The 27,944-nt window shown below is 42.3% G+C and overlaps 1 protein-coding gene across 1 annotated transcript; it reads right to left on the bottom strand.

Moving 5' to 3' along the window:
• Positions 1-4,427: 4,427 nt before the first annotated feature.
• On the bottom strand, positions 4,428-27,919 carry LOC139413821 (thioredoxin reductase 1, cytoplasmic-like). Its single transcript, XM_071161606.1, has 16 exons — positions 27,351-27,919; positions 26,829-26,889; positions 22,863-22,972; positions 21,716-21,823; positions 21,223-21,295; positions 20,879-21,001; positions 16,137-16,279; positions 15,576-15,691; positions 12,358-12,583; positions 11,797-11,889; positions 11,446-11,522; positions 9,342-9,498; positions 8,885-8,992; positions 6,898-6,993; positions 6,360-6,494; positions 4,428-5,834 (listed from the first exon to the last, which is right to left on the bottom strand). The coding sequence occupies exons 1-16, from the start codon at positions 27,465-27,467 to the stop codon at positions 5,772-5,774; spliced, it is 1,806 nt and encodes a 601-aa protein (XP_071017707.1). The 5' UTR covers positions 27,468-27,919; the 3' UTR covers positions 4,428-5,771.
• Positions 27,920-27,944: the final 25 nt, after the last annotated feature.

The raw sequence follows: 27,944 nt of genomic DNA, 5'->3' as shown, positions 1-27,944 counted from the left end.
CCATAGACATTTCACGTATGGCCCAATCATCCCTATAACCCTGCAAGCTTGTATTTGAAAACAAAGGCCATGATGGTAAGGTGTAACTGTCACTCAAATGACAAGAAGGACAGCATCTGCTGTGGCAATAGTAGGGCAAAGGAGAACATTACAGGAAAGTGACACACACACACACACACACATAGAGAGAGAGAGAGAGAGACCCAGAGAGAGAGCGCGCTCCCTGGCATGGTCTCTCGCTCTGTGCTTGACACAGATCTGAGGCTGAGCACCCTTGTGATATTGTCGGGAAGTAAGAGCTCACTCTCTCCCCTCCCTTCTTCCTTCCCCACCTCCTCCTCCTCCATCAAACCATCCCTCCTCCTCCTCTAAAAAATGACACTCTGTCCCAGGATTCATTGCAAACACATTTTTGTCCAGATGAGGTGAAGGGTCCATTTGTTTATGGGTAACATGTTCCCAGACAGTACAACAAACTGAGTGAATGGCTCCACATAAAATGGGTAAATAAAAACAAACTCAGTAGGATTACAAATATGGGGATGGTTTGGTCTCTATGCAAAGAATTGTTCAGCTCTTTGTGGACACCAGGCACTAGTGAAACTGTACTGTCCCCTACTGGACAACAATGATAAAACGGTGAGATGTTGAGATGTCAGAAGACATACAGAAAACAAGAGGAGAAACAATGATTCTCCTTGTTCATACTTCCAAGTTTGTAACTGAATTGTTACTCCTTTTACATCTGTACTTATCTGCTATTAGTCATCTAACGCGCACATAGAATGGTCGGTAGAATGGTCCCACTTTAAAGCTGTAATGTGTAACTTTTTGGGCCACCCAACCAAATTAACTTAGAAACCGGAATTATAGATCTGTCACTCATTGAATGCAAGTCTAAAGAAATCAGTAGATCTGCACTATTTCTATGATTCCCGGCTTTGTACACCAGCTTCAAACAAATGAAAATATTTTTGGTTACCGAAAATACATTTCACAGCGGTTTGCACAATGATTCTCCAGGCATTGCTTGTTTTGTCACAAACTGAAATTAGGCAAATTATTAGAATTTGATCAACCAGGAAATGGCAGAGAGATTTATGAATATTGCTCTTTTAAACTAGCGTATAAATGCATCTTATAAAGACTCAAGGAAGCCTTCGTAAGATCTTTATTAGGCCTATATAAAATGCATCACTCTATATAGCACCTTGACTTTTCATGAGCAAGTTTGATCATTCAAAGCACCAGCAGAGGACACTTGAGTCCATACCACGCACCCTGCCATTGTTCGAACCATAGATAGAATCATAGGAAGAGGTACATTACGCAGAAATAAGAAATGATCACTCCACTCATACTAGATATAAATGTCATACTAAAAATAAATGTCCTCTCGCTGTCAACTGTGTTTATTTTCAGCAAACCTAACGTGTAAATATGTGTATGAACATAACAAGATTCATCAACTGAGACATAAACTGAACAAGTTCCACAGACATGTGACTAACAGAAATGGAATAATGTGTCCCTGAACAAAGGGCGTGTCAAAATCAAAAGTCTCCTCCTCATGGACAGCACCAGATTTGCCAGTTCTTGCTGTGAGATGTTACCCCACTCATCCACCAAGGCACCTGCAAGTTCCCAGACATTTCTGGGGGGAATGGCCCTAGTCCTCACCCTGCAATCCAACAGGTCCCAGATGTGCTCAATGGGATTGAGATCCGGGCTCTTTGCTGGCCATAGCAGAACACTGACATTCCTGTCTTACAGGAAATCATGCACAGAACGAGCAGTATGGCTGGTGGCATTGTCATGCTGGAGGGTCAGTTCAGGATGAGCCTGCAGGAAGGGTACCACATGAGGGAGGTGTTGTCTTCCCTGTAACTCACAGCGTTGAGATTGCCTGCAATGACAACAAGCTCAGTCCGATGATGCTGACACACCGCACCAGACCATGACGGACCCTCCACCTCCAAACCGCTCCCGCTCCAGAGGCCTCCGTGTAACGCTCATTCCTTCGACGATAAACGCGAATCCGACCATCACCCCTGGTGAGACAAAACTGTGACTCATCAGTGAAGAGCACTTTTTGCCAGTCCTGTCTGGTCCAGCGACGGTGGGTTCGTGCCCATAGACAACGTTGTTGCCGGTGATATCTGGTGAGGACCTGTTTTACAACAGGCCTACAAGCCCTCAGTCCAGCCTCTCTCAGCCTATTGCGGACAGTGTGAGCACTGATGGAGTGATTGTGCGTTCCTGGTGTAACTCGGGCAGTTGTTGCCATCCTGTACCTGTCCCGCAGGTGTGATGTTCGGATTTACCGATCCTGTGCAGGTGTTGTTTCACGTGGTCTGCCACTGCGAGGACGATCAGCTGTCCGTCCTGTAGCGCAGTCTTAGGCATCTCACAGTACAGACATTGCAATTTATTGCCCTGGCCACATCTGCAGTCCTCATGCATCCTTGCAGCATGCCTAAGGCACGTTCACACAGATGAGCAGGGACCCTGGGCATCTTTTTGGTGTTTTTCCAGAGTCAGTAGAAAGGCCTCTTTACTGTCCTAAGTTTTCATAACTGTGACCTTAATTGCCTACCGTTTGTAAGCTGTTAGTGTCTTAACATGCACCTGTGGAACGGTCGTTCATTAATTGTTTATGGGTCATTGAACAAGCATTGGAAACAGTGTTTAAACCCTTTACAATGAAGTTATTTGGATTTTTACTAATTATCTTTGAAAGACAGACAGGGTCCTGAAAAAGGGACGTTTAGTTTAGTTCCTGAGTCACTGATGCAGGATGAGTCGGAAGTCTCAAGGAAGTCTAAAAACATTTAGTTCGACTTGTAATAAACCTGTTCAGTTTTCAATGCAAAGTACTAAGCATACTGTATATGTCCATTGAATGTAATCAAGTTAATGACTGATGATTGTTTGAGTCTAAGATTAACAAAAACCTGTACTTATAGTCGAACATGTTTCAACACAAGACTCCATTACAACAGAGGTGGTTAGGGTCATTATTTGCAGTGAGGCAGAAATAACATGACTTGTCATTGTGAGTCACAGAAGTTGTTGGCTGTTTTCTGGTAACAATCACAGAGCACGTAAAGTTCGAGGTCACTTTATCTAGCCCGCCTTGGCTACATTTCCTTCTGTACCATAAAGGTATGGGAGAAAATCAATAGGAGACCAAATGTTAAGTGGTTTTGGGGTCTTTGTACAGTATGTTTGCAATCCTTGACAACTTCATTCTCAGTAAAAGGAAAAGGCCTTGTTCTTTATAATTATGGGCCCTAATCTCAAAAATATAGAACAGGACTAGAAAAGTTTACTTACGAATTTATTCAACCCCTTTGGACTATTCAGGTATGTTGCCACAGATTTCTAGTAACTGACATGAATTACTCCACCTTAAATAAACTCTGGGAACACGTTGATTAACAGGGATGGAGCTCTGTTTGTTTGAAAAGCTCTCAATGATAAACAGACAAAATAATTGAATCATATCTCCGGTAGATTGCTTTTCAATTCAACTGAGGGACTATAAAGCTAATTAAAATTCATAGACCAGAGTTGCCATGGCAGCATGTGCAGGTGACACCGTTTACACACCCAAGCGAAAGACAGAACCACTAAACCCAACAAAAGCTTCACACCAGTCCAGGCTCTTTTGATCATGACCGCCACTAACTGGATGAATAGGCCATAGCAATTGATACACAAATCTGAACGGAAATACCCCATTATACATTTCAAAACATCCTTGTCTGCTATATAGGGAAATGAATGGGAGCCCACTTCAACGTGGTTTGATCGACTGTGGACGACGAATGAAGAGGATTAAAATAATCTCATCACTATGAAAACCACACACCCACCTTGTACTGAAAAACAGTTCTCAGCAAACAGAATATTGGTTTTCCTAAAGATATATCCCAGTTCAAATGTTTCAATATAATATAATTTCTGAAATGTACAAGTTCAAGAATACAGGTTGAAGGACAATTGGAACAATATACACATTTCCTCCTCCCAATGGTTTATGATATGCAAGTAATGAAATGCTGATATAGTCTAGTCGCAGATCTGTTTGTGCCAGGACAAACCTGGTCTGAGTGGAAACCACATTGCTGGTCCTTTCCAGTAAGGAGGAAACGTCATAGCACACTGATAAGACTTTTTACACACCCGATTCCCGGTTATGAACTCTGATCTTATCTCAGGAAACTAAAGTTGCTAAGGAACGCCCAAACACCCGATATTTCCTTAGGTACTTTCCTGTAAACCGGACATGCTCTTCCCGCATGCACAAGATTACCCCATCAACCACTAAACAACCACACGGAACAGGTCGTTTCATGATAGAAGCTAAAATAAAAGTAACATCTTAAATTTCACTGACACAAACAAAAGAGTCAAGACGATAGTTTGCATGTTGACATTGTCTTTCAAGACTTTAATCAAAGTGATCTAGAACAACGGTGATACCAGTGAAGCAGTCATTTATTCATTTTGACCGGTGTCACTGCTCAACAGTAGGCAGAAAATAACTCTTAAATACTGTCCTCTACCAGATTGGATACATTTTACATACACAATGCAGAGGCAAACAAAACAGCAAGATCAAACTGATACAAAAGAAGCATTTATTTCATTATCCACTGAACTTTTAAAGTGTGTGTGCGTGTGTCAAATATATACAATAAATCACTACAATTCATGTTTTATGTATTCAGTCATTGGAATTACTAACAGTGTTTTCTGAAGCAGGACAGAGATTTGAATGATGGTTCAGAGGTTCTTTCTTTTGACTTACCTACATGCACCTTTTTGGTTAACAGTTTGGTAGAAGTTGGAACTGGGAGTTGCCTTTAAATCTAAAGTCGACGATCCCGATGTGGAGAAACGGCAAGTTCGACACCATGAGAAATACTGATATTTTAAAAAATCCATTGCCCCACATTAAACTTGATTTCAATTTTCCATTTCTGAGATATTGGACAATATACACTTCTGATGAGAAATAATGCCTGGAATGTTGATGGCTTGCCAGAGAAGAAAATAAACACATCTTAGGACATAGTAGTTAACTTCCACCGAGTAAAAATGACCAGGCATTTCCACCACACTGGATCAGAGAATTATTGTATCCATTCAGCTGTTAACATACTACAGGAGTCATTATACGCAAGTGTGTGTGTGTATATATATATGTATGTGTGTGTGTGTGTGTGTGTGTGTGTGTGTTTAAGTTTGGACGAAGGGTTCGGTTCACCCCTGGTGTCTTTGGACAGAGGAACATCAGTTCTAGCCCACCACAGAGATTGGGTTAAGGGCCAGCACGTCAAACAGCACTCACCCATCCCTAGAGAGGGGTGGTGCGCCTCTGAGGAAGACACACACAGGGTGCATTGTGAAAGCAGCAGAGTAACCCCGCTATCTAGCAGGCTGTCCCTTAGATAGTTAATCACCTCATATGTCTTTTATGTCCACACTACAGGCCCCCTCAGAGCATTTATTGGCTCAATCTTTCAGACAGTATTATACTGACCCACTGTTTCCCCACCCTTACTCCCAAATGTGTGGTTTCATCCGTTCAGACTCTCTTCCCCCCCCCCCCCCCCCCCCGTTTCTGATCACCTTATTGGTTTTTCCTGAGAAGCGATTGGTCTTGGGTATAGAATTTGAGGGGGCCAGGTTGGCGCAGAGCTACGAGGTGAGAGATCTAAGATGGAGAACAGGACAGCCCGTTAAACAAGCAGGGTTTAACCTCAGCAGCCCGTCTGGGTGATGTCACCGCCTGAGCTCTTGGTCACCTCCATGGTGGTGAAGATCTGGAAGAAAAGAAGCAGAAAGACTGTTGAGATCTGCATCATAGCGAGGTGGCACGACTCGTTCGCAATAATTGTTTTTAAATGGTCAGAGCCAAGCTCAAACCATAGAGATGGATAGAGGGTGCGCTTGCAACAAAATACTGATGTCATTAGCCTTGAACATTACGTAGTTACCTATGACAGGGGTTCTCAAAGTGGGGTCTGCTGCCAGATCTCTCATTCATTCATTCATATACATAGAAGTTATTTTAAAAAAAGGTACTAAAAGATTAAACAGACTTTGGCCAAGAAATCTGTGAAATAAATTTTGAGGGTGTAACACAATGCAATATAATATTATGAATCTACAATGCATGTTGTTAACACTGGGAAACATGGGCCTGGGGGCTCACTGGGTTAACTGAGTATGAAACCACTTTTTTGCACTGTGGAGGGACTTACTATACATACATACATACATACATATACATATATATATATATATATATGAAATGCGGCCTGCAGCTGGTCTGGGATCAGTCTTACCTCAGCGCAGGTGGGGTGTATGCCAACGGTGTTGTCCAGCTGCTCTTTGGTCAGGCCACATTTCATGGCCACACCGTAGCCCTGCGTTACCTCTCCCGCATTGGGCCCCAAGTAATGGAACCCGATCACACGGTCCTGCAGGAAGACAGAGAAGGGTGTTACAGGGTCTGATAGTACATTACCGATACACTTGATCTATTTTGTTATGTTAGCCAGACCCTGCATGGAGGAACTTGTGTTCGTCTTCAACATGTTGAATTTCACATACGTGTCAGCTATTCTAGAATAGCTTTCAGAAACAAGTGACAATGGGTTCGCATTGTCAGGGTGGCAGCCTTTTGTTCCCAGTTTTTGTTCCCAGTTCCCAGTTGAGAACAAGTTCTCATTTACAATGAGTGTCATTTGTCTGGCTTCCAGACATCCTTTGTTTTCAATGTGAGAAAGTCTGAACTCTATACGGCGAAATAGGTGACAATAATTGCTGTATCTATGAATTAAAACAGGTAGTCAGGTAAGTTTGGAAAGAGGGTGTTCTTACATTGTCCAATTTATTACAGATGATCTTTGAGTAGCACTTGTTGTTGTCCCTGTTGGGGACGGTGAACTCCAGAGGCCAGAAGAGACTGTGGTACACCTACACAGTTAACAAGGACATTAAATGCACATACCGTAATGGAAGAATAACATGCATTTTATTAATAAGGGGGAAAAAAATTCTGTTAAGTATCAGTTAGAAAAGTTGAAAGAAATGGTAGAAATCATAAGTGAACACAGAACCAGAACTCTGGTTTTCCACTGTCTAATAGCTAGCCATTTTAGCTGGTGTGTCAAAGGCTTTGTTCCAGTGTCCACATTTCAACTGGTATGCTAGCTAAGGTGCATATGTGAGCAGAGCCAAAATGTCAGTTGATATCGATCCAATATGTATTATTCAGTGCCAGTGGGCTGCGAGTGTGTGTGATGTGGCTGAAGCACCAATCAGCGCCTAAAACTAACCTTGGCTACCAGCCACAGTGGCAGGTAGATATATATTTTTTATTTATTTATTTTTTAAATTTTTTATCTACCAGTCACTCAAGATTATTTTAACCAGCCAATTTTGTGTTTCCATAATTACATTATTTGTTTTACATTATTTTTTAAAGATAGAAAGATTACTAAGCATGTCAAAAACAAGAAATGTATTACTAGTAAGATAATGTGGTATATTGCTCAACTCAATTTTATGTGACCTGTCTTTTAACCAAAATATCAGAGACAAAAACGCAGCAGCCCCTTTAAGCTTACCTAGGTAACGGGGCCAATAGTCATGTGTGCCTGTGAGGAATCTCAATAGCAGGGGCCAATTGATGTCTCTTTGCTAGCAGTAGAAGCAAACTCAAACATTGAAAAACAATGTAGCGTATATAATGTATACCGAACAAAAATATAAAAATGCAGCATGTAAAAGTGTTGGTCCCACGTTTCATGATGAAATAAAAGATCCCATCAAATTTTCCAAAGCTTATTTCTCAAGCTTTGGGCACAAGTTTGTTGACATCCGTGTGAGTGAGCATTTCTCCTTTCCCAAGATAACCCATCCACCTGACAGGTGTGGCATATCAAGAAACTGATTAAACAGCATGGTAATTACACAGGTGCACCTTGTGCTGGGGACAAAAAATGTAAACCACTAAATGTGCAGTTTTGCCACACGTCTCAAGTTGAGAGCGTGCCAGATAATTGAATGTTAATTTATTTCTCTACCATAAGCCACCTCCAAGATAATTTGGGAGAATTTGGCAGTTGTCCAACCAGCCTCACAACGTGCAACCAGCTACCCGGACAGCTGATGAAACAGAGTATCTCTGTCTGTAATAAAGCCCTTGTGGGGTTAAACTCATTGTGATTGGCTGGGCCTGGATCCCCAGTGGGTGGGCCTATGCCCTCCAAGGCCCACCCATGGCTCCATCCCTGCCCAGTTAGGCCATAATCTATGGATTTCACAAAACAAATTTAGGGCTTAGTGATTTCCTTGTATGAACTAAGTCAGTAAGATCTTTGAAATTGTTGCATGTTGTGTTGATATTTTTTGTTCAGTATAAATAGCCAAGAAACAAGGAAAGTCTCAATTCAGTACATTTCAGTAAATTAGACCAACTTTAATGCGCATTGCTCCTAAAAACAAATATTTATTGCGCGCACAAGCCCCCAGTGTTGCTGCACGAAAAGGGATAGCTATAATAGGATTCTTATTTCTTTGTGCATTACCAAATATGAAACAAAAGGGCAGAAATACTTCAACATCTACTGCAGCATTTATTTAGCTAGAAATCACAACTCACATTTGGCCATACTTGACTTTTTAGACTATTTTTATGAAATACACCCATTGTAGAGTCCCGAGTGTGACCAACGTGGACGGTGAATTAGACATTCTTACTCACAAATGCCAAAATCAACACCATACACCCTGCCAAGGGTGTTCATTTTTGGCCAGGTTACCACTAGGCTGGAAGTGGAGCGTGTGTTGCGTCAGTAGCTACCTCCAGGTTGTCTTGGCCGTACAGCTCCATAGCTTTCTCCTCAGACAGCCCACAGGCGCCATACTCCAGAGGGGTGAACACCGTGGTGGGAACATTCACGTAGTCACACTGCACACAAAATTCAACCGCAATTAATAACAATTTACTGTCTGTACCAGGTGGTGTCACATCAGAGGTTCACCAGGCAAAATACCCTACTGTATGATAGAAGCTAGGGAAAATCTGTACATGGTTTCTTCTAGTTTACACATTTTAGGTGGGGCGCAAAGACCCCACCACATAACACCAACGAGGGCCAACATCCATATTTTCTTCTGAAAGAAACAAGTGAATCTCCTCAAAGCAGAGGCACAGAGATAGTACTGCCGGAGGGTCACACTGTCAATCTGCTATGGTCTAGCAATAGAAAATGGCAACTCCTAGGGGGTAAATTGCAGGCCCGCTGTCTGACAGTTACCTTGAGCGAGGCACCCGCGTACAGACGGCGTGCCAGCAGCTTGCCAGCCTGGATAGCCACGGGCGTCAGCTCCCACTTGCCCTCCAGGATGTCTCCGATGGCGTAGATGTGCGGCACGTTGGTCTGCTCCTCGTCGTTCACCGGGATCTTACCATTCCTGGGGAAGGCAGAGAAAGAGTGGAAGCTTAGCAAGGGGAACATGACTGGCGACTCCCATCTGACTAATTTTAGATCCCCATGTAAAGAGACGTAATATATATATATATATATAACAACAATCACCAAAATATATAACGAAACAGTCAGGGAGAATCTGAAATTAATTCAGATACTATAAGAACAAGACAAACCATGGCAAATGTGTAGAATTGAATGAGGTTAACTTTAAAAATGCATATGTTCTAAGCCCCATGGCAAAATGGGCTATGCCCACATCACGCCCACCACCTAAACCCCGTTTTGATCCTGGAAAAACTGGTGTGCCATTGTATTTGCATAATCTGATATCTGACCATGCAAAACAACTCCGACCAGGTCTAGAGTGTGTTTGGACAGAATGTGTGTGTGCGTCTATACAAGAGAATACTATACCACAATGAACAACTTCTCAAGTCACATTAAAAACAAGTCATTTCTCTGTTATTCATTAGACATTTTGCTTTTTTGTCAATAATCCCTCCTACACGACGCGTAGCGCAACCCCGTCAACGACGCGTAGCGCAACCCCGTCAACGACGCGTAGCGCAACCCCGTCAACGACGCGTAGCGCAACCCCGGTGGCCCTTTAGCCGTGTGTCAGTCAGCCCAGTGTTAAAATGCTGCTAGGATCCCAGTCACATGGCTGACTTCGAGGTGCAGTCACGCCTAAACCTGGCGATTGCCTTATCCCTACGGCCTAAAGCACTTTATGGCATAACCAAACACCATGTTAGGAACATGAAAAACACATCATCCTCAATCCAGTTTACATGATTGTGAAGAAGCCCAAGGTTTTTAAGATACCGTTGTTTCCTAATGTTACAGCATTTTACATTTTAGTAATTTAGCAGACGCTCTTATCCAGAGTGACTTACCAGAGCAATTAGAGTTAAGTGCCTTGCTTATGGGCACAGACAGAGTTTCACCTAGTTGGCTCAGGGATTTGAACCAGTGACTTTTCGGTTAGTGGCCCAACGTTCTTAACCGCTAGGCTATTTGCCACCCAAGCACAAGGGAGTTTCTCTAATTACAAAGCACAAAAACAAATTTGTATTATTATTTTTCTTTAGGGGGTGGATCAGATTTAATATTGCATATAGATTGTGGCTTCTATCAATGTAATTGTATGCACCATTACCAATTCCCATACATAGAAATTCAATGCATTTTCCTATATTATTTTCCCCTAACCCTACCACCCCTCCCCTAATGGGAGTAAACTAATGAAGCACAAAAATCCCAACAGTGCCAGTTCTCTCTCTCTCTCTCCCCCCGCCCTCTCTCAGGGGTGGCAATAGTGCTGAATCACCATGACTGGAGTCTTAAAGGTACAGGCACACACAGCACCTTGTCTACATCTCCTTGGTGACGGCTGCAAGAGCGAATCGGTGGATGAACGAACTAAGTGAGAGAAAACAAAAGAGCGAATCGGTGGATGAATGAACTAAGTGAGAGAAAACAAAAGAGCGAATCGGTGGATGAATGAACTAAGTGAGAGAAAACAAAAGAGCGAATCGGTGGATGAATGAACTAAGTGAGAGAAAACAAAAGAGCGAATCGGTGGATGAACGAACTAAGTGAGAGAAAACAAAAGAGCGAATCGGTGGATGAACGAACTAAGTGAGAGAAAACAAAAGAGCGAATCGGTGGATGAACGAACTAAGGGAGAGAAAACAAAAGAGCGAATCGGTGGATGAATGAACTAAGTGAGAGAAAACAAAAGAGCGAATCGGTGGATGAATGAACTAAGTGAGAGAAAACAAAAGAGCGAATCGGTGGATGAATGAACTAAGTGAGAGAAAACAAAAGAGCGAATCGGTGGATGAATGAACTAAGTGAGAGAAAACAAAAGAGCGAATCGGTGGATGAATGAACTAAGTGAGAGAAAATAAGGAAGGAAACTTACTTGGGGTTGACTTTGACCCCGGCTTGATCCAGGCCGATCTTTCCTGTACAGGCGTCGCGCCCCACGGCTATCAACACCTGAGTGAGGAGAAGGAAGTCACCTGGTTAACAGGACATTTATCCAGCATGTCATTAAAACAAGGCAGGAATTATTCAATTTAACTGACAAAACATTTTTTTTTGTTTTAACAAATGCTCTAAGATGGACAACCCTGCAGAGTTAATTCCTAATGCAACATGTTTAAGTAGTATATTTTCAGATTTAACTCTTAGTTTCAGTCATAAGTGCTAGATTTACTTTGGGATTCCTAATCTATATCGGATATTGAGCATTACGGTGATGGCTACGTACAGTGTTGTACTCTCCCTCGATGGTCTCGTCTCCCTCCGTGCTCTTGGCTGTCACCTTCAGCCTCCCAGGAGTACCTGCCTCCAGCTCCTCCACCTGGCGTGTGTACACACACACACACACACTTTATTTTATATCTAGTTACAAAATGTCTTTAATGTTACAATGGCCAGGGCCGGGTGAACTGAAGGCATCTTTTTCTGAAAGAGCAAGTGGTTTTTATTTCAGTTTGCCCATACAGGCTAACAGCCATCAAAGTTAAACTTAAACTGATGACAACCCTTTAGATAGAGAGCAAAATATTACACAACTTCCCTGATGACAGAGCAATTTAGTACCAGGCATGTCCAAGTCATTACAGCTGAGGAAAGACAAGGTTCTTGTACACAGATCTGGGTTTAAACACTATTTTAAATTATTTTAAATACTAGCTGTACTTCATTGAGTTTACCTGTTGCAATGGAACCAATATCTACTACCCACCTGGGATTTCAGGCAGCCAAAAGCTAAACTAACTAACTAAACTAACCCAGGTCTGGTAGTAGATAAGTCACGTTGACGCACCTTGACGGGGACGTACTTCCGGAGGAACTTTACGCCATGCTCCTCCATGTGCTTGCCGGCACGATTGGCCATTTCCTGGTCGAAGCCCCTCAGGAGGATGGAGCGTACCATGACTGTCACATCCAGGCCCAGGCCCGCCAGAAAACCCCCGCACTCCAGCGCCACGTAGGACGCCCCGATCACCAGGGTCTTGCCAGGGCAGTGGGGCAGAGAGAACAGGTCGTCGCTGCGTAAAAAGGATGGACACACACAGGAAGAGCAGCCAGAGTAGAGTGCACCTCCATTAAAACCATAAAGCTCTTAGATGTATCAATGCCAAAATTCACCCATTCTTTCTGCAATAAGCATGTGAAATACTTGAACGTCAGATTGATTCACTAAACAAAGTTATATTCTTAAAAATGTCAACAGTTAATCTCCCAAACAATACACAGAAAGACTGGTTATGTAGTCTGAAATGAGCCGGGGTCTTTATGAGACCAGTAGATAAGTATGTAATCTGAGAATTTAGTTATTCAGTCACAATTAGGGCTGACCCCATTTAGTCAACTGGTCGATAGGCTGTTGGTCGACCAAGATTTCTTTAGTCGAGCAGTAGCAAAAAAAAAGAAAAGAATCATGGTGCCTGATTGGCACCTGTCTGAATGGACTAATCCATTGCGGAGGACATGGGGATTGCACAATCCATCACTAAGACGCGCTTTTGAAATTGTATATGTTATATTATGCAACACAAATAAATTATATTATTTTATAACAAATGCGCCTTCTCCCACGTTGGAAAGCGGTCGCTGTCCACGGTTCTGAAACACATCAGTGCACTGTTGAATTGGCGCCATTTCCTAGACCATGTTGCTATGTGCACAATAGCAAAGTTAACCAGCATATTGGTGTTGAAAAAAAATTGGCGGCGGAGACAGTGGAGTTAATTGACGAGAAAACATCCATTGCCTTAAATTCTCTAAGAAAAGTGAGAAGAGAGGAAACCAATTTAATTGGATCTATAAATCAATAGCCTAACTATTCAAATGTGCCTGGCTTTATAAATCATCCATATACATCTACCGAAATAAGCCACATCCTGATTCTGTTTGAGTGTTTGTTTAATAGCCTACTGATTCCGTGAGCACCAAGCCTCACGCAACCACATCGGAAAAACACAGCAGCCTTGTATAACCACCATTGAGCTGTAGGCCTAAGAGCGCATCCCGTTTAGTCTGAATACTGTAACTTACTGAGGCCTAATATTTCAATACTTACAGTAGCCTAAATACTGTATCCATCAATCATTAATTTGTTCATGACATCACAGTATGAATGATTCATGACTTGAAATGCAATCAAGTATTTTAGTTTTAAAATAAAGTGACCATTGAATAATTAGCGTAAACAATAAATAGGCCTAAACACTTAGTGTGGTTTACATTGTTCCAAACGATCAGAAAAACATGAACCTGTTTGGCAGAGACATAATATGCACACAGTGCTGGCTCCTTACCTTTTTCTTGATCTCAAGTATTTTCCACAATTAGTCAAATTTATTCCACACATCTAACTTCCTCTTTACCTCAAGAGCAACCAGTAAACATTCCCCCGTTTCGAGTTTGTCACGTCCTCTCCATTTTGCTGTCACACGTTAGTGTTAAGGGTTTGTAATAACCAATTTATTTATGTAATTATGACATGCTATAGGTCAGGCCCTATTGGTCACGTGCATGTGACACATACGTGTCACGTAAAGAGAACAAGTGTTGAGGGAATAGGGAAGGTTTTGCCTAAACAAATTTTGCCTAAACAAACAACTTTTCAGTCAGAAATGGCTGTTCCGGAAGTGTGATCACACAGGTCAACATTCACAAGGCCGCAGGGCCAGATGGATTACCAGGATGTATACTGCGAGCATGCGCTGACCAACTGGCAAGTGTCTTCACTGACATTTTCAACCTCTACCTGTCTGAGTCTAATACAACCACGTTTCAAGCAGACCACCATAGTGCCTGTGCCCAAGAACACTAAGGTACCTGCCTAAATGACTACCGACCCGTAGCACTCACGTCTGTAGCCATGAAGTGCTTCACTATTATCCCAGAAACCCTAGACCCACTCCAATTTGCATACCGCCCAAACAGATCCACAGATGATGCAACCTCTATCGCACTCCACACTGCCTTTTCCCACCTGGACAAAAGGAACACCTATGTGAGAATGCTATTCATTGACTACAGCTCAGCGTTCAACACCATAGTGCCCTCGAAGCTCATCACTAAGCTAAGGACCCTGGGACTAAACACCTCCCTCTGCAACTGGATCCTGGACTTCCTGACGGGCCACCCCCAGGTGGTAAGAGTAGGTAACACATCCACCACTCTGATCCTCAACATAGGGGCCCCTCAGGGTTGCGTGCTCAGTCCCCTCCTGTACTCCCTGTTCATGCATGACTGCACGGCCAGGCACGAATCCAACACCATCATTAAGTTTACAGATGACAAAACCTATTTCCCCTCAGGAGACTGAAAAGATATGGCATGGGTCCTCAGATCCTCAAAAGGTTCTACAGCTGCACCATCGAGAGCATCCTGAATGGGTGCATCACTGCCTGGTATGGCAACTGCTTAGCCTCCAACTGCAAGGTACTACAGAGGATAGTGTGAACGGCCCAGTACATCACTCCGGCCAAGCTTCCTGCCATCCAGGACCTCTATACATACACACTGTTGGTTAGGGGCTCGTAAGTAAGCATTTCACTGTAAGGTCTACCTGTTGTTTTCAGCACGTGACTAATAATTGTATTTTCTTTTTTATTATGTAGCAGCTTCAGCAACACGGACAGTGCGATAAACTGTTCATGTTCTGTGATAATTTACATGATTTGAGTCAATTGGAGGTGTAAAAAAGCCAGACTACCGTTTGCAACTGCACATGGGGACAAAGATTGTACTTTTTGGAGAAATGTCCTCTGGTCTGATGAAACAAAATTAGAACTGTTTGGCCATAATAACCATCTTTATGTTTGGAGGAAAAAGGGAGAAAAAAAAACACCATCCCAACCGTGAAGCACGGGAGTGGCAGCATCATGTTGTGGGGTGCTTTGCTGCAGGAGGGACTGGGGGACTTCACAAAATAGATGGCGTCATGAGGCTTTCCCCTGGCTGGACGGCAGTCTAAATGGATTGTGGGTTAAATAATGCCTGCGGTGTGCTGTGAGGGAAGGGTCTCACCTTGTGATGCAGTACTCTTTGTCTCCGGGGATGCTCAGGTAACGCGGCCTCTCGCCTGTCGCCAGGATAAACTTTGCGGCCGTATGGAAGGTCTCCTTCCCTCGCTTGTTGGTCGCCTGGTAGATGGAGTGGGTAAGTACGGTGTTAAACATTCTTCACAGATTTATTTATCTCGTACACACAAAATAATTTCCATTCAAATCAACACCTAGACTCATCTCATCTGTTGAGTGTGGTTAACAAGAATCAATGCGTCAAGGGTGTGCAGTTTAGAACCTCCCATGGGAGACAATAGCTGCTTTACCAAGTGCTGTGAAGTGTGTTTGTACAGAGCCATTAAATATCTTTGGGATTTGTTTGATTAGGTTAAGCCAAGGAACTAACATGAAGCAAGTTACTATCCAGTTTCAGAATAGATCATGTGCTTTGCATCTAAAAAGTTCACATCCATTTTCATACCGAATTGAGTGCCTTCTAAAATGGGTCAAATTGAAGGCAGTAACTTCAGTATGAGAATGGAAGAGTAAATTTCGTATGAAAGGTAGTCAATTCATTAACAACCTTGATTTTGTGCGACTCAATGAACTCAGCGTAGGAGTTGATGTAGTTGACGTTCTTGTCGCGGAGCGCCACCCGGTAGCCCCAGTTCAACGAGCCAATGTAGTTGTTCACCGCCGTCTTCATTGTCTCCCAGTTGTGCTTCACTAAGAACCAGATGAAAATTAAAGTCAACAATGACCACACAAACAAGTCTTAAGTTCTTTACTACCATTACTGAAAAAGCCACTGGAAATATAACATTGACATTTCCGTGACCTTAAGTTACCGCAGGCTCATGAAGAGGGCTTAAACATTAATGTTTTTAAATCAGAAAGTGACTTATGCCTTCACGTTTCATTCCTAGCACTGGCCGTGGCTCTGTTCCCAATATCCTTACTACTTTAGTTGTGTTGGGTAGAGATGGGCATTTGACTGTTCCGAGTACTCACATTATACAAATATTTTCCAGAGTACTTCCAGAGAACAGGGGGAGAAAAAATAAATCTACTTTAGAACAAAGGGAAGACCTGACTGGAAGAAAAAACATTTGGGCATTTATCTATGCCAACAGTGCACAACAATGCCTAATTTATCATAACCATTAGAGATTACAAACCTTAATTGCCTCATACTGTATATTGAGTCAATAAAAAGGCAAGTGCCATTTTAAGATTAATTTACTGAAACCGTAATATCAACTGGTTATATTATGGAACACAATCTTCAAAAAGGCAGTGGAACTTGCTTGAAGACTATGGCTGAGCAATGGCATAGCCTTGTTTTGTTAATTTAGCAGATAAGACACTCGTTTTCCGAGCCCTTATCACTGCCAAGACAAACCTATTACATTGTAACAAAGGAGGTTGATGGCACTTTAATAGAGGACAGGCTTGTGGTGATGTCTGGAGCGGAATGGTATGAAATGGGTTTCATGCCATTTCATTGCATCCTCCCCTCAGCAGCCTCTACTGTTAATAGCAAAACACATTAAATATAGCAGAATAAAATAGAACCAAATATTTTTTTCAGAATGAAAAAGTTGCCAGTGCGAAGTAATGCGCGTCTGGAATAGTTATTCTCAAAAGCTGATCATATGAAACGGGGCTTAGTTTGGAGCGTTGAAATAAATAAAAAATTCACGGTTACAAAACAAAATCTGGTCTTCATTTCCCTATATGTCTACAGACGTACAATGTAGTTTATTCTTCCTGTCTAAATGGATGAATAATTCCACATGGAACACTGCATGGTGATGAATTACAGCCACAACAGGTTTGTTTGGTGAGTAGGACTAGGCTTAATGATTGAGGAAAATACACTTATCAAAATCACGTTATGCAAATTTTCAGTGCGGAACCTGTTTAGGGGGTTATAGACCAGGCTAACCAATTGTAAAAATGACACTAGCAGTTTGAAAAGTAGCCTAAGCGGAAAATAAACAGGATGAAATTATTCCAAACGGCAACTCGTTGTTGGAAACTGTTGTTATTTGTCAAGGAATGTAGCTTGTGTATCCCACCAGCTAAAGGCATTTTTTTATTCCCACCATATTTAATAGGAATTTATTTCTGTAGGACTAATGGGAGCTTGTGTGCAAACTCCGCATGCGTGTAGAGGGAGTGGTCCTAACGCAATTGAGGGAGTGAGAAGTGAACTGTGATGCTTGCCGTGGTTTCTTTTTTGTTGTGACTGCAAATGCACAAATGGAACACTAGAGTCAAAACAAATGAACTTTAGCTGTGTTTGAATACACACACACACACACTTAGTTCATTTTAGTATACTGTAAATGAACGGTATCCATTCAGTTGAGCATACTAGCGCTTCCCCTGTCTACCAGAAGTTGATGCTGTTCCTATGCAACCTCTTGTTAGCATAGCAAATTACTAGTTAGACATTTTACGACTTTGGGTGTCTTATTAAAATCCCATCTGGAGTGCCAGAGTGCTCTCTGGGCGTTCGTAAATTCAGAGCGTTTCACTCTACCAGGCTGTGTCACTGGACACACCTCACAACGGCAGTCAAGCACCCAAGCTAAGTGGCTAGCTACTTCAAGACACAAATGAGACATTTTTACTTGCCCTAGCAGAGCTGGTTAGGCTGTTTTTAAGTTATCTAGAGCGTTGGTGACTAACTGTGCTGCTGGCAGCAATTTAATTACGCCTTTTTTTGCCAACGATAACTGTCACTGGCCATTTTCAACTGGTGTTGAGTGTTCATAAATTCAGCAGTTATTCTGTGCTCTGGTACACTCGGACGAGAGTGCTCTGAAATCGGAGCAGATACCCAGAGCGAATTTACGAACGCACCCGAACGTCCATTGAGAACGCACGACTATACCACTAAACTAATAATGACGGGAATAATCAAGTCAATAAACATTGGGTAGTTAGATAGCGTATAGTTAAAATTTTGGCAAGTTCGATGTAGGGCTGGGCGGTATATCATAAAATAAGGTATATCGGTATTGGTGCAGGGACCGGTTTGGGTTTTTAACTTTACCTTCTACACAGGTATTTGAATGTTTGGTTTGTTAAATGTGATACGTCATGTGTAATCTACATTTTTATAGTTTACTTCGCTACTTGAGTCATCTCTCTCTCTCCGCACCACTTTCCACACAGATCTAGACAAGGAGGGCGGGCATTTGATGTTCAACCACGAGACACTTGCGTTCAGTCTGCATGGTCAATGCAGCACATGCAACAATGTTGACGATAACAATGCTGTTTTCACTTTGCTTCTTAATATAAATCCACTAGTGTTCTATAATGACACTATTAGTTTGTGTTTCTTGCGTCAGCTAGTTTGTATTTTCTTAGGAAGTTGCCCTAAATCTTGTGAGACGCTAATTGTTAGCCTCGAATGCTAATAGCTAGCTAGCTAATAAATGTGTAAGAGCAAGCGTAGTTAACTAATACAGCTTGATAATACCAGTGATGTTATAGACCTAAATCAGCATGTTGTTTGTGCAACAGTATCTTCTAAATCAAAGAGGAACATGCAAAGCAATAATTTGTTGCTACCTGATGTAGCTAAGAGAAAACATGCAATGTGGCCAAAGCTTATAGGGTCCCCTAGGAAACACTTATCAAAACTTTAGTTCCTACCCTGTCATAATAACTCCTACCTGGCATTTTAATTTGTTGTCATCTCAAACAACACTGTATTCAAAGTGCGCACTATTATATTCTAACCATAGAACAGTCATTCTATTTCCATGATTCCAACAGTTTTGCTCTAATTCGCAAGTCAAATCGCAATTGCAACATTTGGTTAAAAATAAGTCCTAGATTATTTGCCCATATAGTGCAGCCCTACGTGGCAGTGTGGACATTCTCAATAGAGCAGTGGTGTAAAGTACTTTTAATAAGCTTTTTGGGGTATCTGTACTTTAGTCTTTTTGACAACTTTTACTTTACTACATTCCTAAAGAAAATACTGGACCTTGTACCCCATACATTTTCTCTGACACCTAAAAGCACTCGTTACATTTTGAATGCTTAGCAGGACAGGAAAATGGTACAATTCAAGCACTTGACCAGGGATGTTCTCTTGACATCTACTGCCTCTGATCTGGAGGACTCACTAAACACAAATTATTTGTTTGTAAATGATGTGTTGGAGTGTGCCCCTGGCTATCTGTACATTAAAAAAGAATGGTGCCACCTGTTTTGCTTAACATAAGGAATTTGAAATGATTTATACTTTCACTTTTGATACTCAAGTACATTTACTTTTGACACTTAAGTATATTTAAAACCAAATACTTTTAGACTTTTACTCAAGTAGTATTTAACTGGGTACTTTCACTTGAATAATTTTCTATTAACGTATCATTCATTACTTTAACTCAAGTATGACAATAGGGTATTTTTTCCACCACTGCAATTGAGTGCAAGAAATGCAGAAATTATAGAAGTGCTGAAATTTGTTTTGGTTGAACTGAACAGTATAAAACAATCAGAATGAAGAAAGACTCATTGAAATCACTTAGAATGTGTGTGTTGCCACCCTGGGATCACTAACTACTCATAAAGCAAATGTACAACTTTTATTATTCAAAAACCAAAAACAGTCAAATACCATCCAAATGTAAAAAATACAGTGATATAATATTCTGGGAATATCGCCCAGCCCTAGTTCGATGTATCAGTAGCCAACTAATGTTAGGTAGCTAGATAACATACAGGTACATACTGCTGTTATGATATGCTGTACGGTTTGTAAGAATAGCGAAGCTAAGAAATTGGTAACTTATTTGAAAAGTCATTACTTTATTACATTGCTCAACATTTTAACATTTGTAATAATTAGTTAAAGCAGTGGATATGCATCCACTTCGGCTAAATATTTTCCACCATTTAATTCAAATCTGAAAACGTTGTGACGCACGGAAATAGTGTCCACTGCTTGTATATTTGGTATTTTGGTGCCTGTAGTATGATATCCGTGAACTTTTGGCATACTGACTATATCCATACTATGACCAATAAGCATGCTATGTACTCAATTTGTCACAAATATTACAGTTAGTATGAGTATTGGAACACAGCTGTTGTCTTCAAGCCACAAAGCACACACCACCAAATAGTTTTACAGTACTTAAAATGTTTTTGTTATCGCTGATTAGAGATGGAGTTTTGACGTCCGTTCAAGTACTCATGCCCGTCCCTAGTGTTGGGCATGCATTCCAAGTGACTAAAATGGACATTGGAAGCTAAACTGCTGACGTTTGACCCAGACGCCAACCCAATTGTTACCTGTCTCCTCCGGCAACTCCCAGCCAAACTTGCGGGCGTCCTGTATGGAAGTCCCTAGCAGGGCTGTCTGGTGCATCAGCTTCTTGGGGATGCAGCCCACGTTCACACATGTGCCGCCCAGGCCTGTCCCGAGCCAAAGAAACACAAAATCACACATTTGGAGATTTAATTTTCATCCACATTGACATATGCAGACATGTTGTTACTGATAACAGCAGAATTCTGCAAGCCATTTTGATTTGTGCTTCGGTGGGCCTGCAGCAGTGTGCTGTAGGGGATATGTTTGACACGCGCAACGGAACTCTTCAATGTCTGAAGAGTGTGACACATGAAGCTCTACACACCCCATGTGTTCCCTTTCGGCGTGGGCACCACATAGTCCAACACCATCACCTTCTTGCCCAGCAACGCTGCCTCCTATGCCAGGAGAAGCACAAAAGGTCAGTCGGCCATTTAGACAACTTGATTAAGACAACCACTGGCCAACTAGCTCAGCTTTTATGCTTAGTTTTATTGCTGCGATAATGAGCCATCTGAAATCCTCCCCGTGGCTGTCTGAAAACATTACTAGCCATCGTGTTCTTGCTTCCTCCGTCCTAACTTCACCTCCAAGCTCTTTAGAGGAGGAACCTTGGGCCCTCTCCTCCAATGCACTTTGAGAGGAATTGAGGAAACAAGGACAGAGGACACATGGCTTGTACAGCTAGAAACGTCCTCAGACCGAGCAAATGATGGACTGGACTTACAGCCTTCCTTCATGGGCCTCGATACTACACTAGAAAGGTGCAGGTCTGGAGGTAAGGTTGGTTTTGAAAGCGTTATCTGGGAGGCTCTCACCTTTGAGCATGCTAGCCCTCCTGAGCCGCCACCGATGACGATGAGGTCATAGTCGTATACCTCATTCTCCCCGCACAGCAGCTGCTGCAGGACACCATCTTTGTGGGCCTGAGAAGAGGACGACAGGTGGTCAGACACGATGGCGAAAACAATATTAACCCAGCAATCTTAAAGGGCACAAACATTTTTCTGCTTCTGGTGGGAAATAGACAAGTGAAATACAGTAAGGATACCAGCATGCTAATTTATGGTCCCAAAATGGGTCTTCTTGAAAAGTGTGCATGTCTACGAGTGGAGAAAGGTAGCCTAGCGGTTAAGAACGTTGGGCCAGTAACAAAAAGGTCGCTGGTTAGAATCCTTGCGCAGACTAGGTGAAGAAAACATTTGCTCGATGTGCCCTTGAGCAAGGCACTTATCCAGAGCAACTTATAGGAGCGATTACAGTTGAGTGTGTCTGCTACATGACTGGAATGTAAAAAAGGTATTCTACATTCAACAGCGATGCTCACACGATTCATGCCGGAGGGATATTCTCCGTGCCACATGACAGAAATAAACCAGCATTTACTAGAAAAGGGTAGGAGACAGAACACGTGGTGATATTGTCAGGATTATAATGTATCAGGAGAATGTTGCTGGCTTCAAGTGAAATATACACCATTGTGTCATGTTGTCAAAGTGCTAGCTTATGAAAAGCATGACCAGGCAAAAAAAAATGGTTTCATTAGCTAAATTACAGCTCAGTGTAGAGGGAAGAGAAGACTAGGTTTGGGTGTTCTTAAGTAGTCATTTTGATGTAAAAAGACAAATGTAGTGCATTTAGATGTAAATTGGCTTAACCATACTTGACCCAAATAGATCCACTCAACCCTTGTTTCTGGCAAACAGACAAAGACTCTTTCGTAATATTGCACCACAATTAAAGCCTGTGGTGGGCATAATTTACCACACGTTGAAATGCAAGGGGAACGTATGAATAACACAAAGATGTCTTTGTTGCCAAAACCTGAGATTTTAGCCTAAGTTTGACATACGCTTGAATCTCAAGACAGGATGAACCAAAGACTAAAAGTCAGTGGCACTTGCAAAACCACGAGTGAAATGAGAATGATCCGTGGTTCATGAAAGCTGCTGCGCCAATCCATACCTTCATTGTTTTGTCACAGCCACCGACGTGTGTCTTGTTGATGAAGACATTGGGGACAGTTTTCTGCCCGGTCATCTCAAGCAGCAGTTCTTGATAGTTTGATCCATCCTCTGGACACAACCATTAAGAGATGTTAGCAGAGTAGCAGCTACACGTACATGAAATTAATCATTCATCCTACTCTTCCTGTCATATCGCTGACATGTACACTAGTCATATACATGACATACACCATCGACTTAAGTGCTGACAGCCTCTGCAGTCTATAATGTAAATGTACTTTGGTTCTGCAAACAAACAGAGCGTGTTTAAATAAATGGCATAATTCAGTACTGAAAGATATTTTCTATGTATTTACCAGAGCAATAGTTATGTAATGCACAGTGTGTATTTATACCAGAACAGCTGTGACTGGTAAGAGATCAAATGGCAGTGGGGAGAACGAGAGAGCGACTCAGCACGTTTTGTGGTGGCCCGTAATGTTGACAGTGCATTTCGTGGTAAAACATAACATCTTCACTATGTAAAAACACTGTATCTTTGCAGAAAAGGCACCCATTAGCCTCTTTTTACCTTTCGATCAACCGTCGACATTTAATAGCAGACAAAGCCACAAGGAAAAGCTAAAAGGTGAGCTTGAGGAAACAAACTTAGGACAATAATAGGTCCTATACATGTACTACATCACCCAAATGAGTGGATTTGTCCATTTCAGCCACAACCATTGGACAAAATAATTTGTGACGATTACAATAGTTGTAGACCTTACAGTGAAATGCTTACTTAGAAACCCCTAACCAACAATGCAGTTTTAAGAAAATCCCCCAAAAAGTAAGAGATAAGAATAACAAATAATTAAAGTGCAGCAGTAAATAACAATAGTGGGGCTTTATACAGGGGATACCGGTACAGAGTCAATGTGTCAATGTGCAGGAGGCACCGGTGTCAAGGTAATATGTACATGTAGGTTGAGTTATTAAAGTGGCTATGCATAGACAATAACAGAGAGTAGCGGCAGCGTGGGGAGGGGGGGGGGGTCAATGCAAATAGTCTGGGTAACCATTTGATTAGCTGTTCAGGAGTCTTATGGCTTGGGGCTAGAAGCGGTTTAGAAGCCTCTTGAACCTAGACTTGGCGCTCCGTACCACTTGCCGTACAGTAGCAGAGAGAACAGTCTGTGACTAGGGTGGCTGGAGTATTTGACAATTTCTAGGGGCCTTCCTCTGACAACACCTGGTATAGAGGTCCTGGATTGTAGGAGGCTTGGCCCCCATGATGGGGTTCCATGGCCAGCCCTGAGAACAAGCAATTTTTTTTTTTACGAGCTTCAGCACTCTGCTGTCCCGTTCTGTGAGCTTGTGGCTGAGCCATTCTACTGCCATAGTTGGTCTACGGAGATTGTGTGTTCGATGTTGTACAATCTCCATAGACCAACACTGCCAATAGAATGGCCTTACTGAAGAGCTCTGTGACTTTCAACGTGGCACCGTCATAGGATGCCACCTTTCCATCAAGTCAATTTGTGAACTTTCTGCCCTGCCACGGTCAACTGTAAGTGCGGTTATTGTGAAGTCAAAACGTCTAAGAGCAACAACGGCTCAGCCGCAAATTGGTTGGCCACACAAGCTCACAGAATGGGACAGCAGAGTGCTGAAGCACGTATAAAAAAAATTGCTTGTTCTCATTTGCTACACTCACTACCGAGTTCCAAAACTCCTCTGGAAGCAACATCCGCACAATAACTGTTCGTCTGGAGCTTCATAAAATGGGGTTCCATGGCCGTGCAGCCACACACAAGCCTAAGATCACCATGCGCAATGCCAAGCGTCGGTTGGAGTAGTGTCAAGCTCACCACCATTGGATTAGTGGAAACGCATTCAAGTGATGAATCACGCTTCACCATCTGGCAGTCTGACGGACGAATGCATAGTGCCAATTGTAATGTTTGGTGTAGGAGGAATAGTGATCTGGTGCGGTTTTTCATGGTTTGGGCAAGGCCCCTTTGTTCCATTGAAGGGAAATCTTAACTCTACAGCATATAATGACATTCTAGACAATTCTATGCTTTAAACTTTATGCCAACAGTTTGGGGAAGGCCCTTTCCTGTTTCAGCATGACAATGCCCCCATGCACAAATCAAGGTCCATACAGAAATGGTTTTTTGAGATCAGTGTGGAAGAACTTGACTGGGCCTGCACAGAGCCGAACTCAACCCCATCAAACACCTTTGGGATGAATTGTGACACCGACTGCGAGCCAGGCCTAATCACCCAATATCAGTGCCCAACCTCACTAATGCTCGTGGCTGAATGGAAGCAAGTCCCCGCAGCAATGTTCCAAGTAACATCTAGTGGAAATCCTTCCCAGAAGAGTGGAGGGTGTTATAGCAACAAAGGTGGGGCCAACTCCATATTTATGCACATGATTTTGGAATGAGATGTTTGACAAGCAGGTGTCCACATACTTTTGGTCATGTAGTGTATTTTTATGTTACACCATTCAAAACATGTACTGCAAATGTTTGTATGTTCGTTGATGAAACGTTGATCCTTAGAGTACTCAAGACCTTTGGAACTTCGATTGAAGGCAATTTGGCAATTCAATGATATCCCAAAATGTTTGTGTGTGTATATAACATCACTGTTATTAAAACGGAACGTAGCAAGCGTAGAAAGATGCGACTATGAGGATTTGAAAAAAAGTCACATGAAAAGGTATGTGCTCTGCTCTGTTTCAAGCGCAGGCTGCACATACTTCATCATTCTCTCATTCACAATTTGACAAGCACTCAATATTCTCACCCATCAGGCTATTCTCAATGTAATCTGGTCTTTACATATAGCTTACTAAACATGATGTGTGGAATATTTTGTATTCATCCTTAACCTGCACTGGAATGGTGAATGGAGGTTGTGTTTGGTTACGTTTGTAATATGCCAGGTAGGCGACACTGGATTTATGTGCTTAATATAGCAGCACGAGAAAGCTGGGATCCTTTTATAAATAGCGGCCAGTCAAAACTCAGTTTTCACACGCGACTGCGTGGGCTTATGAGAACACATTCCCTAGGTTCTGTAGGTTATGGGCTCTCCAACCCTGTTCCAGGGGTCCCAGCCCTATAGGCTACACTTCAAGTTATTTGGCCACTTTAGTTGTGATGCAAACCTTATCAAAACATATATGCCTATGGGCTAGGCTACAAGATGCATGCAACAATGATTTGAAAAGTAAAAAATAAATAAATAAAATGCATGTGGCATTTCTTGACGACACACACTGGGCATCATTCACAAGTGATAATGTTCTCACCCAGCTGGTGAGGGAGGGGGGGGGCAACAACCCTTATGCACTTGAATAGCGAATAGTGTACACTTCTCCTGTGTTTCATTTTCATGCCAGCCAGGTAGATTACTCCAGTTGTAAAGCGAAACAATGTGCTTAATATTAGGAAAGTTGACAAATAATAGGCCTGGCCTATAGAAAGCTGATGGGCTCTTCCACTTTTTAATAGTCATCAAAACGATGTCTTCATGCAACTCCATAGCCTATAGAAATGTTTCACAACATGGTCTTATAGGAACACTTATTTCATTCCATGCATCAACCAGCTATGTGGAGCTGGCTCTCCCTGCTCAACAGCTGATCATCCTATTCCACTCAAACTCTGAATGCCAGGGCTCTGTTTGATTTTCGATTTCATTTACATTGATGTCAGCGTGATTAGAGGGACAATAGAGCGCTGAGTACAAGGCAAGTTTGGTAGGCAACTAATGACCATCTGAGCGCAGTTTTGGAGAAGCCTAGTTACCGTGACTTTACTGCCGGTAACACAATCACCCCAGACCTAGTTGGTACAATTGTGATCATACCAATCAATGACAACTACATGTGGTGTGACAGGCATAAATTGAGACTATACAGTGCAGAGTACACCCGTATTCCAAGACAGAAGCTTGACATCCTTACCAATTAAATCCAACTCCACCACATTGCAGTTCACGTTCAGCTCCTTGAACAGATCCTTTACCTGGAAAGAAAAACAGATATGCTGCTTGAACCCCGTCTTTCTGTCTTCGCGGGATTATCCATGGGCTATTACTAGCGATATACCTCGCTAGCCAGCGTGGTAGGCATCCAGCTAGCTTTAGGTACACACAACGGGGAGATGAGTGGTGCCTCAGTCAATACATGGTTATAACGGAAAGCTAAAACACTTGTTAGTAGCAAAAAAACAATTAAAAGTTAGTTATGTTAAGTTTTCTAACGTTAGCCCAAGATAACTACCTAGCTATGGACCCGAGGACAATCTTCCCTAGACCCGACTAGTATCCTAACAGGTCCGGGTCTATACCCGATTGGGTGGACCCGTGAAGAACTCTACTTGCGGGAGAATGTGGCTAATTTACTCGCGGGAGAAATAAGTAAGACAAAAGCTAGCTAGCCAGCTAGTTAGTTAAGACAAAAAGTAAACGCATACGTTGGACTTACCTTCACACAAAATGGACAGTTGCTTTTACTGAATACCAACACTTGATTAGAATCAATAAGCTCCTGTATCCGAGATTTTAGTTCATTCCTCCCGGTGTCATTGTCGATGGGAGGCATTTTCGGACTATTTCTGTCTGACTTGCCTCTTGGCAGCTTCAATTTGTGTCTAACAATGGAAGAGAGGAGCGAAACTCCCTCCAACTGGTTGTCCTTGCGAATCACAGATAAAGACAAACTAGCTAGGTTCCTGGACCACTTGAGGTATGATATGGACTACAATTCCAACGGGACAACTTTTGTCCTCATGTCATTTCAGCGCCCGCCCAGTGCATCAACACAGCGAAAAGTCGTGCGTAATTTTAGGGCCTGCCTGCAGCCACGAATGTCTAAACTACGCCTATTTCTGCTAATCGTTTTCTTAAAATAAAATCAGATTTTAAACCTATCCTTAACCACACTGCTAACCTTAAATGAAGACAACAACAACAAAAAATCGTTGTCATGAATTTTTAAGATATAGGACATTTTGACTTTGTGGCTGTGGTAACTAGTGAAAACCCTGTGTGCTTGTGAGTGCGTAAAGATCAGTGGGAT

Source organism: Oncorhynchus clarkii, chromosome 7 (genome assembly GCF_045791955.1).
Source record: "Oncorhynchus clarkii lewisi isolate Uvic-CL-2024 chromosome 7, UVic_Ocla_1.0, whole genome shotgun sequence".
Taxonomy (NCBI): Eukaryota; Metazoa; Chordata; class Actinopteri; order Salmoniformes; family Salmonidae; genus Oncorhynchus; species Oncorhynchus clarkii.
This window is presented reverse-complemented; position numbering and strand designations above follow the sequence as displayed.

Excerpts from the sequence above, each read along its gene's own strand:
- LOC139413821 (XM_071161606.1), bottom strand. The coding sequence starts at position 27,467 with ATGCCTCCCATCGACAATGACACCGGGAGGAATGAACTAAAATCTCGG. Across the intron at positions 21,824-22,862 it reads GCTGTGACAAAACAATGAAG|GCCCACAAAGATGGTGTCCT; the intron begins GTATGGATTGGC and ends TCCTCTTCTCAG. Across the intron at positions 6,495-6,897 it reads TCTGTAATAAATTGGACAAT|GACCGTGTGATCGGGTTCCA; the intron begins GTAAGAACACCC and ends GTCTTCCTGCAG.